This window comes from Astyanax mexicanus, chromosome 13 (assembly GCF_023375975.1).
Source record: "Astyanax mexicanus isolate ESR-SI-001 chromosome 13, AstMex3_surface, whole genome shotgun sequence".
In the NCBI taxonomy this organism is placed as follows: domain Eukaryota; kingdom Metazoa; phylum Chordata; class Actinopteri; order Characiformes; family Acestrorhamphidae; genus Astyanax; species Astyanax mexicanus.
The window spans coordinates 46,993,951-47,007,329 of record NC_064420.1 but is presented as its reverse complement, the minus strand read 5'-3'; the positions used below and the strand labels follow the sequence as shown (position 1 = coordinate 47,007,329).

General features: G+C 38.1%; 1 protein-coding gene across 1 annotated transcript in view; it reads left to right on the top strand.

Moving 5' to 3' along the window:
* The first annotated feature begins 1,122 nt into the window (after positions 1-1,122).
* Positions 1,123-13,379, top strand: part of nup210 (nucleoporin 210) — an 80,282-nt gene continuing 68,025 nt past the window's right edge. The window contains exons 1-5 of the mRNA XM_022676788.2: positions 1,123-1,694; positions 6,958-7,094; positions 7,908-8,039; positions 10,564-10,660; positions 12,101-12,251. Of these exons, the coding sequence (XP_022532509.2) occupies positions 1,534-1,694; positions 6,958-7,094; positions 7,908-8,039; positions 10,564-10,660; positions 12,101-12,251 (678 nt within the window). The 5' untranslated portion in view covers positions 1,123-1,533. The remainder of the gene's footprint in view (positions 1,695-6,957; positions 7,095-7,907; positions 8,040-10,563; positions 10,661-12,100; positions 12,252-13,379) is intronic.

Genomic DNA, 13,379 nt, shown 5'->3' with positions numbered 1-13,379 from the left:
TTGCAATTTATGTTATTATTTCATACATATATTTAAGTGTTTCTGAATGTTCTTATATTTAAGTGTAATGTACCATTTAATGAATAAATGTTAGAATTTCTCCACTAAACTTTAAACATGTTCAACAAAAGCAAAATCTCGATTAATAGAGATTAATCATACTTGCTAAAACAAAAGCTTTTAATACTGGATATGATTAGATTAGATAATTATATTGGTATTAATACCAGTGCCAATTGAATAAAATATGCATGTACAAAACATAAACCTTAGTATATATATATATATATATATATACAGTGCACACCAAAATGCACATCTGATAGGAGGTCACAATCATTTATTTCCAATATATAAAAGAAACATTTCATTTATTTTTTTAAAACAAAACAAACAATTATTATTAATATTAAAATGTCATCATGTGCACATTATTACATTAATATATATATATATATATTTAAACATGACGTAGGCCAGGTAGGTATTAACAATGAATATTGTTAAATATATTATAATATTGTTATTGAATTGAATTGAATATTGAATTGTGATATAATATAATTTCCTCTCATATGAATAATACACAGAATCAAGCTGTTATTCTAGGTCAAATTCATGCAATATCACAGGAAAATATCTACTTTTATCATATATATATATATATATATATATATATATATATATATATATATATATATAAAATTTCTTCCAAATTCCACATAAAATATTGTAATTTAGAGCATGTATTTGAAGAAAATGAAAAATGAAAAATGGCTGAAATAACAAAAAAAAGTTGCAGAGCTGTCTGACTTCAAATAATACATATTCATAAAGTTTTAAGAGTTCAAAAACCAATGTCTATATATATATATATAAATTCATTTATTGTCATTTTTTAATTTTCTGTAAATAAAATTACAGAATTTGGGAGAAATTTTGTCTGTAGTTTATAGAATAAAACAACAATGTTCATTTTACTCAAAAAAAATATATATAAATAGTAAAAACAGAGAGACATATATATTATAGCTTTAGGGGACGGTGTGTCTTTAAGCTAACGCGTCATCCGCTACCTGACCTCCGGCCTACGATTCCCAGAATGCACCGCGGCCGCTTTCATACCGGGTAACCCAATGGCGGGTATTTCCACGCGACTCGTGCGGAGATAGTAATAATTTTAGGGGGAATAGATTAATATAAAGTCGGCTTTAGGAGCAAATAGGCTGTTTTTGTTTGCTTTATTGGGGTTGCCGGTTTGAGCACGCGCGGTAGTTGTAGTTCTTTAGAGGAGTAAGTGTAGTTCTGACTGTAACGGTGAGGTTAAAGCTTTATTTTAGGGCATTATTTTACTGTGAAACTCTTATTTACAGCCTTTTTCCCGGGTTAAAGCAGGACATGCTGGCTGTGTGCTGCTGGAACTGTGTGAAAAGCTGCTGTTTAACACAGCTGTAACTCAGCAGAGGTGACTGAGAGCCTGTGCTGCAGTTTAACAGGGAGTTTTTAAGCTGTGTTTCTGAATGAAGGAGCAGCATGGCCACATGTGAAGAAGCTGTGCTGGTCCTCCTGCTGCTCTCCTGCTCCTGCTGGAGCTCCCAGACCGCTAAACTCAACATCCCCAAGGTGCTGCTGCCCCTGGCCAGGAGCACCAAGATCAACTTCACACTGGAGGCAACTGAAGGCTGTTACAGATGGTAAGTGGAGATATAGCTCTATATATTTATATATAACTCACTATTTATAGGTATATATTTGATTAAAATGAACATTGTTGTTTTATTCTATAAACTACAGACAACAGAATGTCTCCCAAATTCCAAATATAAATAATATTGTCATTTAGAGCATTTATTTGCAGAAAATGAGAAATTGTCAGTGCTTTCAAACCTTAATTAATGCAAATAAGGAAAAAAAAAAACAAGTTCATATTCATATTCACAAGTTTTAAGAGTCCAGAAATCAATATTTGGTGGAATAACCCTGTTTCTTAATCACAGTTAAAATCATGCATCTTGGCATCATGTTCATCGTGTTCTCCTCCACCAGTCTTACACACTGCTTTTGGATCACTTTATGCTGCTTTACACTCCTGGTGCAAAAATTCAAGGAGTTCAATATGTATAGATTATGGCGCTTATAAGAAGAATAAAAAAATGAGAACTTGCAAGAATATGAGCTAGAAAAACAGCTAGATTACTATTTGGGGAACAGAGTTCTGTGTATTATTCATATGATAGGAAATGATTTCAGAAATCAATATTTGGTGGAATAATCCTGGTTTTTAATCACAGTTAAAACCATGTATCTTGGCATCATGTTCTCCTCCACCAGTCTTGCACACTGCTTTTGGATAACTTTATGCTGCTTTACTCCTGGTGTAAATATTCAAGAAGTTCAGTTTGGTTTGATGGCTTGTGATCATCCATCTTCCTCTTGATTATATTCCAGAGGTTCTTAATTTGGTAAAACTCATCATTTTTAAGAGGCTGCTTATTTTGTTGTATGTATGTGTGTGTGTGTCAGTACTGGATCCTGTTACTGGAACTCAGTCCTGTTACTTTTTATGTTTTGAGTAACAGGGCTGACTTTTTAGTGTAGAATTAGCAAGAACATGAAAAATAGCTAAATAGCATGAGGACACTGAGCACGTTTTAGTGATTTTCTTATTTATTTTTTCATTATTTTATATACAAGCTATATATGACCCGTCCAGCATGACCCACTTTTGGGTCCCAACCCACCAGTTGAAAATCACTGTTATGGTGTTTGGTGCAGGTTTGGTTTCCCAAACACAGGGAAAGGAATTGGTGCCAAATTAAAAAGCAAACAATCTAATGTGGAAAAAATGTAAACGTAATCCACAAGATCTGTTGCTTTTCCACACTAACATGCAGAATATGTGCCAAAATGAAATGCAAAATCACTATTACATTACATTACATCACTCTTTTTCTAAAAAAATAAATAAATATATTATTAAGAATTACATTTTTTTTCTTCTTAAAATGTAATCAGCTGCAATTCCAAAATGAAATGTAATCACTGTCCAATCAGAACCCAAGATTAACCCTTTCTGGTTTCACCTCTGACTGTGTTCTGAAGTGGGAAGATCCTCTGTGTGTTCTTGTGATTAATATTTACTCTAGGCCAAATATCATCTGACTTTAGCTCTAATGTCAACATTTCATTTTATACCTAAAGGAACCAAAAAAGAGAACCAAACTGAGCTCAGTTCCTTTATTGATAGATCCTGCATGTACTGATCATAAGATATACGATATACAAAGATGGGTGCGTACAAATTGCATGCTAATTAGTAATATTAATAGGTTTTAGTATATATAAATGAATGAATTTCAACATATATAGCGCCTTTCTAGAAACCCAAGGACGCTTTACAATTCACACGTTTTTATACACAAGCACATTACACATCAACACTCATCCACACTCCAGTGAGAAGCAGCAGCCAATAGCGCACAGCGTACTCTCAACCGGAAACAACCACCGTCCACCTGGAGGACTGTATCGGGCACTACAGCATTTACCCAGGACAGAGTGCCCAGATATGGATAGAAAGGCGCTATATAAGTTGAAATTCATTCATTTTTATATACTAAAACCTATTAATATTACTACTTAGCTAATAAATATAATATTACTAATTGCCCATATCTGGGCACAGTCATACATACACATTTACACACACACAAACTTTCATACATACCACACACTTTACACATACACACCAGATTAATTTAGAGTAATCTATTTTTCTGGACAGTTTAGAGTATCAAATTTACCTGATCTCCATGTTTTTGGACGGTGGGAGGAAACCCACGCAGACACAGGGAGAACATGGAAACTCCACCCAGATAGGGACTTGAACCCAAGACCCCAGTGCTGGGAGGTGAACGTGCTAACCACTAAGCCACCGTGCTGCCAAATATAGTGTATATATTCTGCAGAAAAGTGTTAAAATTGAGAATATTAAGTCCACCACAATACCTATTCTGCGTTCAGTCAGAGACATTATTAATGAATAGACAAATCACTGATTGAAATATGACAGCTGTCATAACGCCTAACCTCAGTGTTCATTCGAAGATTATTAATGCATTTTTAGATATGTAATATAGATAAATGTATCAGAGTTGGCATGAATGTATTTCATTGCTTACTGTTAGTAGAAAATCAAGATTAGCATATAGTGAATTATATAACTCATAGTATTAGTGTGTAGCAAACAATTGGCATACCCATTGTTTCTCGCAATTCTGCTTCTTAACAGACCATTATTAAGTTAAAGTGGGTGTAATAAAGCAGGAAAAGCACTAAAAGGTGCAAAATAGTGGAAGTACTAAGAGGGACTGATAGATGCTGGCTGTTCTATAAAGGTTTAGTAGACCTGTACATGTTCGTGATTAATTCAGTTCAATTGGTTGAGTTGACCTGATGTTTCTGACTTTTAATAATTGCTTTAACTTATAATTAAGTTTATAACTAGCTAACTCAAATAACACTGTGTGTGTTATGTGTATAATAGAGCTGTACATTCAGTAAAAGAGTTCCCGCTGAAACTGGGCTGTGGGGCTGAGCGTGTGCATCATTTCCTGTGGTGTTTTGAAATGATGGTGCAGTGACTACAGACATTACTGCACTAAACGCTGCTCACGTTATTTTACACACTCTTTTTACAGAAAATGTTGGTACTGCACCTTTTCTATTGACAGTATTCTTTCACAGCGTCTATAGGAGTTGGGGGTGTGCATTTTTACATCTTTGTCAGCAATGGGTGCATCTTTGGGTGGGTGGAGTCATTGAATGTTTTCATTAGAAGCGGTCTCCACTAACATTGGTACACGTAAAATCTATTTATTCCTTTCCATGCTGTTCATAATACATGTTTATTCACATCAACAGACAATATAACAGGGGTGGGAAAAAAAATAATCATGTAGTGATATTTAATTTCTATGCATTTTTTAATTAAATGTATTTTTGGTTCTGTAACGTGTTTTTTGCACTATAAGGCGCACCTTATTTTTCTGATCCATTTTCATATATAAGGCGCACTGGATTTTAAGGTGCATTATATTATGTAACACTAGTAAGGAACAGGGGTGTCACCATTTTTTCCTTATAATTCAGCAGGTCTTACCGCTGAGTGGCAATGGGTAACTAAATTAAGTAAAGCTAGGCCAAGTTAAGTAAACAAATCTGTAATTCTTAAAAAAAAAAAAAATCTTTTTGCTTTCAAACAAGCTCTGAATGTTAATCTACACAGACTTCTCTCCTGAAAACTGCTTATTTTGGCGAGTAAAATGCTTTGGTTTATTTACAGTAACCATAGATTTCCAGATTTCCTCTAAGGCTAGCTGCGGTTAGCGGCTAATGCCGCCATACGGAGCTACACTGAGGAACCCTCAGTGTTCCGGTAAGCCAGGGCGATATTAGCTAATGGTTCATCCCACGTAGCTTATTTTAACATGATAAACAGGCAGACTACGTTCTGATATACTCAACTCTGAAGGGAGAAAGAGCTAGCACTTAGCAAAGTTAGCGGCTAATGCTAATACTGCTCCAAAGTCAAGTCTCGTTCTGGAGAACTAAACTGAAACTCTTGTATAACGCTATACTTCAGCAGAGTGGCTTTACAGCTATTTTACCAGCTATTTTACCAGACACACACACACACACACACACACAGCTAGCCCTACCTGGGGTAAGGGCAGGGGCTTCAGGGTTTGGGGGCTACAGGGGGGTTGGGTGTTTTGCTCCGACACCTCGGCTGTAAACGTTGAGGCATGTTTTCACTCACCCTGCCCCCCCTTTTACTACAGTCCAGAGATGTGAACTCATAACCTGCTTCTCTACTGTTCAGATCACGGCTGTGTATGTGTGTGTGTTGTCCAGAACGAGACTTGACTTTAACTAACCGCAGCTAGCCTTAGAGGAAATCTGGAAATCTATGGCTACTGTAAATAAACTGAAACAAATTACTTGCCAAAATAAGCAGTTTTCAGGAGAGAAGTCTGTGTAGATTAACATCCAGAGCTTGTTTAAAAGAAAATATTATTATTTTATTAATATTATTATTTTTTTAAGAATTATAGTTTTGTTCACGTAACTTGGCCTAGCTTTACTTAATTTAGTTACCCATTGCCACTCAGAGGTAAGACCTGCTGAATTATAAGGGAAAAAAATGGCGAAAACCCTGTTCCTTACTAGTGTTACATAATATAAAGCACCTTATAATCCAGTGCGCCTTATATATGAAAATAAATGTAAAAAAAAGTGGCAAATATAGTGCAAAAAACACGTTACAGAACCAAAAATTCATATAATAAAAAAATGCATCGCAAAATCAAATCGATATGAAATATCACTACATCATTATTTTTGTCCCACGCCTGTTATATTGTCTGTTGATGTAAATAAACATGTATTATGAACAGCATGGAAAGGAATAAATAGATTTTACCCCTTTTACTACAGTCCAGAGATCTGAACTCGTAACCTGCTTCTCTACTGTTCTGTGTGTGTGTGTGTGTGTGTGTGTGTGTGTGTGTGTGTGTGTGTATATCTCACGATAGGATATCACAATACTGTGTTTCTGCGAAATTCAATATATCACAAGACAATTCTCCACGATACGCCAAGTTTACTCTATTCATTTGCTTATAGCGCCACTAGGTTTAGTTAGTTTTGTTTTGTCACTAAACTACATGAACTAGTCTTGTGTCCCATGACTTATGCCGTATCCCACAGAAGCTAAAGAACGACGCAGTGACTTGTGGGATATGTGGGTGGGGTCTCCTACAATGAATATGTAGGTTAAATACTCTAACCCCCACCTTACAATGAGCACACTGGCCAGTGTTCAGCCTCAGTCACAAGATAACACCTCACAACTCATAAACATCTAACTCTGTTGTCATTGTTGTTTGTCTGCAGGTCCTCGAACAGGCCGGAGGTTGCCAGTATTGAAGCTGTGGATGTGGATGAAAACCAGTGTTCTCAGAGAGCTGTTCTCCAGGCCCGGTCCACTCAGCCCTCCAGACTCACCAGCATCATCCTGGCTGAGGACATCTGTGAGTGTTCTGTGTTTAAATCCCAGTCATGCAGCTTGCCATCAGCTGCCGGAGCCCTGAGAGAGCACAATTGGCCTTGCTCTCTCTGGGTGGGTATAGTAGATGGTGCTCTTTCCCCTCATCACTCCTAGGGTGATGTGGATCAGCACAAGGCTGCATCTGTGAGCTGATGTATCAGAACCGAGTCGCTGCGCTTTCCTCCGAGTGTTAGCACTGTGATTATACTCGGAAATGCTGCATCAGCAGCAGTTCAAAAAGAGGCGGAGTCTGACTTCACATGTGTCGGAGCAGGCGTGTGCTGGTCCTCACCCTCCTTGTGTTGGGGCATCACTAGTGATGGAGGATATAAATCTAGCTGAATGCAGCTGAATGGGTGGGACAATTAGCCTAACTGAAATTCTAAATAATCTAATATCAGGAATTATGGATTTGTTGGTGTCGGATTAACAGAATTTCACAACCAATATTCTTCAGCACAGGTTTATCCTATTTATTTGATTATAGTGTCTGTGTTTCAATAGAAATAATGAATGTGGGATTTAAAATGCCTTTTAAATGTGAAAAGCGCTTATATGTAGTGAGAAAACTTGTAATTTTTAATGATTATGTAACAATTAATAATTAGTTGACATTCTGTGATGAGTACTATTAATGTACCCTTTTTGTAAAAAAGAAAAATTCTTTCACTGAAAGTTCGAAAAGTTTCTTCTTTCTTCTCTAAACTTGTCACTTTGAAAGTAGAAGTTTTTTTTCTCATTGAATTATTTACTAATTGATTATTAATCTCCTCTTTTCCCCTGGCTGTGATCACAGTGACGGGTCAGGTGCTGCGCTGTGATGCTATAGTGGATATTATCAGTGAGATCCAGGTGGTGTCCACCACGAGAGAGCTGTACCTGGAGGATTCTCCTCTGGAGCTGAAGATCCACGCCCTGGACTCAGAAGGTGAGAACAGCAGCTCTGCACAGCCTTATCTCTGTCTGACTCATCTTATAATTACACTGTTATCTCTGTTACCATGGACACAGCTGAGGGGCTCGCCCTCTGATCCTACGCCCTCAGATCATTCGCCCTCATCTCCTCTAGGTCCCTCTCCCTCTAGATCCCTCTCCTTCTAGATCCATCTCCCTCAGATCCTTCTAGATCCCTCGTCTTGTAGAGCCCTCTCCCTCAGATTCTTTTAGATCCCTCTACTTCTAGATCCCCCTCCCTCTAGATCTCTCTCCCCCAGATCCTTCTAGATCCCTCTCCTTCTAGATCCCTCTCCTTCTAGACCCCCTCCCTTTAGATACCTCTCCCCCAGATCCTTTTAGATCCCTCAGATCCTTCTAGATCCCTCTTCTTCTAGATCCCTCTCCCTCAGATCCTTTTAGATCCCTCAGATCCTTCTAGATCCCTCTCCCTCTAGATCCTCTAGATCCCTCTCCCTCTAGATCCTCTAGATCCCTCTCCCTCAGGTTGTTCGCCCTCAGATCCTCTAGACCCCTCTCCCTCTAGATCCCTCTCCTTCTAGATCCTCTAGATCCATTTCCCTCTAGGTCCCTCTCCCTCAGGTTGTTCGCCCTCAGATCCTCTAGATCCCTCTCCCTCAGGTCCTCTAGATCCATCTCCCTCTAGATCCCTCTCCCTCAGGTCCTCTAGATCCATCTCCTTCTAGATCCCTCTCCCTTGAATCCTGGTCAGGCAGCTTGCCCTCAGCTACCAGAACTCCTAGGGTGATATGGATCAGCACAAGGCTGTGTCTGTGAGCTGATGTATCAGAACCGAGTCGCTGCGCCTTTCTCCAAGTGTTAGCGCTGTGATGCTACTCGGCAATGCTGCATCAGCAGCAGTTCAAAAAGAGGCGGAGGCTTGTTCTAATCTTCACCCTCCTTGTGTTGTGGCATTACTAGTGTGGGGGGATATACAGCTGAGTATGGCCATTCATTCATTCATTCATTCATTCATTCGGGTGCAGTCTGTGTGTGTGTCTGTGTGTGTGTTAGAGAGTTTGAGTAGTGAATAGGATGTCCTGAAGCGAGGGATTTTGAGCGTTAGCCTCAGGGCAGTGAGATTAGCTGAGTTTAGCCGTGTTTGCTCTGTGCACTAGTGATCAGAGCTGTGGTGTTAGTGTTCTGCAGTGACGGGTGTATAGAGTGTGTATGTAGAGTGTGTATAGAGTGTATAAGGTTAAAGCCGTGTATTGTGTGCTGGGGTGTGTAGTAATCCTGTGTCTCTGCTCTATAATCATCACACCTGTTTAACTAGTCTGGCTCGTGCGACGGCTCGTTCACCAGCTGCTCAGATTTCTCTTTCATATTCAGTTTTAAAGGAAGTTTCTTTATTTAATTTAATTATTGAGGAACAGTCTGTCAGGCTGTTACACACGAATACATCAGTGTGTTCCTGCTGTAAAGTAAAGCAATGCTAGTGTTACAAAAGACAAGTTATGTTTTTAGCCTGTTTTTAAAAGAGGCTACAGTTTCAACATATGTTTACTTGTGCTTACCACACTGTTTAACTCACTCCAACTTTGCACAAGTAGTATATTAGTACAATATTTTTGCTTTATAAAGCACACCAGATTATAAGGTGCATTATGAGACACTAGTAAGGAACAGAGGTGTCGCCATGTTTTCCTTCTAATTCAGCAGTTCTCACCGCTGGTTGGTGGTGGAGGTGTAACTAAAGTAAAGCTAAGGCAAGTAAGTTAAGTAAACAAAACTGTAATTGTTTAAAACAAAACAAAACATTTTATTTTAAAGTAAAACGAGAGATGCATGTTAATCCACACAAATTATTCTCCTGAAAACTGTTTATTTGGGTGAGTGAGGCACTTCTGTTTATTTAGATTAAGCTCAGATTTCCATATTTCAACTAAGGCTGGGTGCAGCAGTATTAGCATTAGAGGCTAACCACTAGCCGCAATTAGCGCAATTAAATGCCTCCCGATAGCACTAAACTGAGGAACCCTGAGTGTTTCAGTAACCCAGGGCAATATAAGATAGCGGTTTGTTTTAATAAAGCTGGTTTTAATACAGTAAACACGCAGACTACAGGCTGATATACTCTGAACGGCAAAAGAGCTAGCGCCTAGCATGTTATATGTATTTCTTGTATTTAAATATCTATAAATATCTATAAATTAAATTCTTAAATTTCACGTTAAGCGATTTTTTAAAAAAAATTACATTTCTATTTGTTCTTAATTATTTATTCTATTATGTCTTAAATCTTTACTTTTGTATAGAAATAAACCTGCGTTGGCTTGAGAAAAAGGTTGAATAAACTACACCACATACAGAGTGGGAGTGTAAAAATAACTTGTTTTGCAATACTATACAGTTAAAAAAAAAAAAGGGCATTGATTTTTAATTATTAGTTAAAATGTAAAGATTGGTGTCAGAAGTGAACTCAATCGACTCAGATTATTAGATTTATGATTTTTTTTTATGTTAAATGTAAATGTTCACTGTTTGTATTTGTGCAGGAAACACCTTCAGTACGTTAGCTGGTCTGGTGTTCGACTGGAGTCTGGTGAAGGGGACGGAGATGGCTACGTATCCTGATTCCTACAACTCATTAAGGTATGTAAATATCGTTAATCTGGGATTTTATCTGCAGTTAGAGATGGACCGATCTGTGTTTTGTGGCCGATTACAGATTGTCTTTTTACTCTATCGGCCGATTGCCGATACAGAATAGTTTGTTTGATAATTATGATTTCGTTTACTTGGGTGCCATTAGTGCGACATGCCACGCATCGTCTCTCAGCATGAAATGCTCTTTAATTTTTACAATCAAACACAATAAAAACACTGTGAAACTTGTAAGGGACAGCCGAGAGAGTCTGAGAATCTCTTGTAGGTACAACACTGTAGAGCTAAAAGTAGAAACACATCCGTAAAAGACCTGGTTAGTCGGAGCTAAAATGTTTGCTTTCTGTTTGGTGCGGTTAGTGATGTTTGTTAGCTCTTGAACTCACAGTATGCACTGAAAAGGGACTATTGAGAGCGCTATTATCCGGTTATTAGGGATAAAAGCCTTTATTCTCTTTTCTCCACAAATTTTACACACTCCACAAATATGAACCGCAGGACCTCCACAGTTCCATCTAGCAGTTAAATGAGGAACTGCAGCTTCCTGTAGCCAGTGAGCCACTACGACACTGCAGTAAACTTCAGCTCTCAAGATCTGATAATTAGGGAAGTATTGAGAGATCGTCCATCTTTTGTTGTAAAAAGTGTACAAGTGCAGGTAGGTGATTATTTTCAGCACTGCAGTGACTGCACTGGCGGCGTGGTGGGTGGTGGTGTAGGTGGTGTTATGTCTAGACAATGGAGAGAAAGAAGATCTGAATCTGATGCTGCACAGTTTGTAGTCCTTCATCAGAGCCCTCAGGACGCCAGCTAAACGGCTGTTCAGGTGCATAGCTATGAACTAGTGCTTGGCGATTTTCCTGATTAATTTGGTTAATATGAATTACAGTTTCAATGTGATTTTCGAAATTGAGTAATCGCGATTTTACATCTTTGCATACAGACATTTCATCTTTTTAATCTAAAACACCTGAAAACGCTCGTCATTTCTGAAGTGTTTATCCATCATACCCTGGTTATCAGTGCCTCACACAGACTAACCCGCGCATATTTTCTAAACATTTCGTCAGAGGACTGAGCTTGTAACGAAAAACCAAATTACAGCACTGTTCTAGAACTTTTTAGATATATTTATCTAGAAATAAATCCTAACGTTTCTAAAAAGTGCAGCGTCATCACTTTCCATTGAGGATCTCTGATTAATTGTGAAAAACAATAATAATCTCTCCTTCAAAGTTTCTTTTGTGTGCACTTCGTTTAGTGCGTTATTTCTCAATTTCCCTTTAAAAATCTGCGTTCTAAAGTATAAATCGGTGTGTGTGTTTCTCTGTGGCTGTGTAGATACGTGGTCACTATGAGCATTTGAGAAAGTACCAGCTAAATGCATGATTCATATGTAATTAACTGATTATGTACTTATTTTTCCAGAGTCCTCAAATTCTCCGAGTCGACCTACACCCCTCCCAGCTACATTTCGGATATGGAGAGGGTGGGAAAGCAGGGGGACATCATCCTGGTGTCCGGAATCAAAACTGGCCATGCGAAACTGAAAGCTAAAATCCAGGAGACGCTTTATTCGGTACGTCCTCCTCCTCTCTCTCTCTGTCCTCTGAGTGTCTTCCTCACTGTTTCCTGTTCCTCCTGAATTTTTAAAGCTCTATCCTTTCTGATTCTTCTCAGAGTGAAAGAGAGAAAAAGAGAGAACGAGTGCATCAGAGAGAGAGGGAAACTTTATTTCTGTAAAATCTCAGTTCTGGGCTTTTTCCTCCCCAGTGGGATGAGTTGCTATTAATAGCTGGTCTTTCTTAGTATTACTGGCTCCACATTTTTCTCTCTAAAAAATGTTGGTTGAATGTGTAGAGAATAGAACATCCAGATCAGCTCTGAGATCATCATTCAGTCAGTGCATCGCAGAAATCATTCAGAAATCAAAATATAATTGAAAAGTTACTGTCAGTAACTTATTTCAGTAATTCAGTACAAAATGTGAAAAAATGTGTATATATTATATAGATTTATTAAACACAGAGTGATCTATTTTAAGTGTTTATTTCTTTACTTATTTTGATATTGATAAACTCAAGAATCTGTGTCTCTAATCAGAAAATTAGAATATTATATAAGACCAGTTGGTACTTTTGGCTACAGTGTGGGCAGTGTGCCAAGTCCTGCTGGAAAATGAAATCCACATCTCTATAAAAGTTGTCAGCAGCAGAGGGAAGAAGCATGAAGTGCTGTAAGATTTTGTGGGAAAACAAAACTGCACTGACTTTAGACTTGATAATAAAACACAGTGGATCAACAGCAGCAGATGACGGACATGTCTCTCCAAACCATCTCTGATTGGTGGAAACTTCACACTAGACCTCAAGCAGTTTGGACTGTGTGTCTCTCCACTCTTCCTCCAGACTCTGCTCCCTTGATTTACTTTAAATGAAATGTAAAATTTACTGATGATCAGTGATGGTTTGGAGAGACATGTCTGTCATCTGCTGGTGTTGATCCACTGTGTTTTATTATCAAGTCTAAAGTCAGTGCAGTTTTGTTTTCCCACAAAATCTTACAGCACTTCATGCTTCTTCCCTCTGCTACTGACAACTTTTATGGAGATTCAGATTTCATTTTCCAGCAGGACTTGGTACACTGCCCACACTGTAGCCAAAAGTATCAGTTGGTCTTACTGTATATAATATTCAAATTTTCTGAG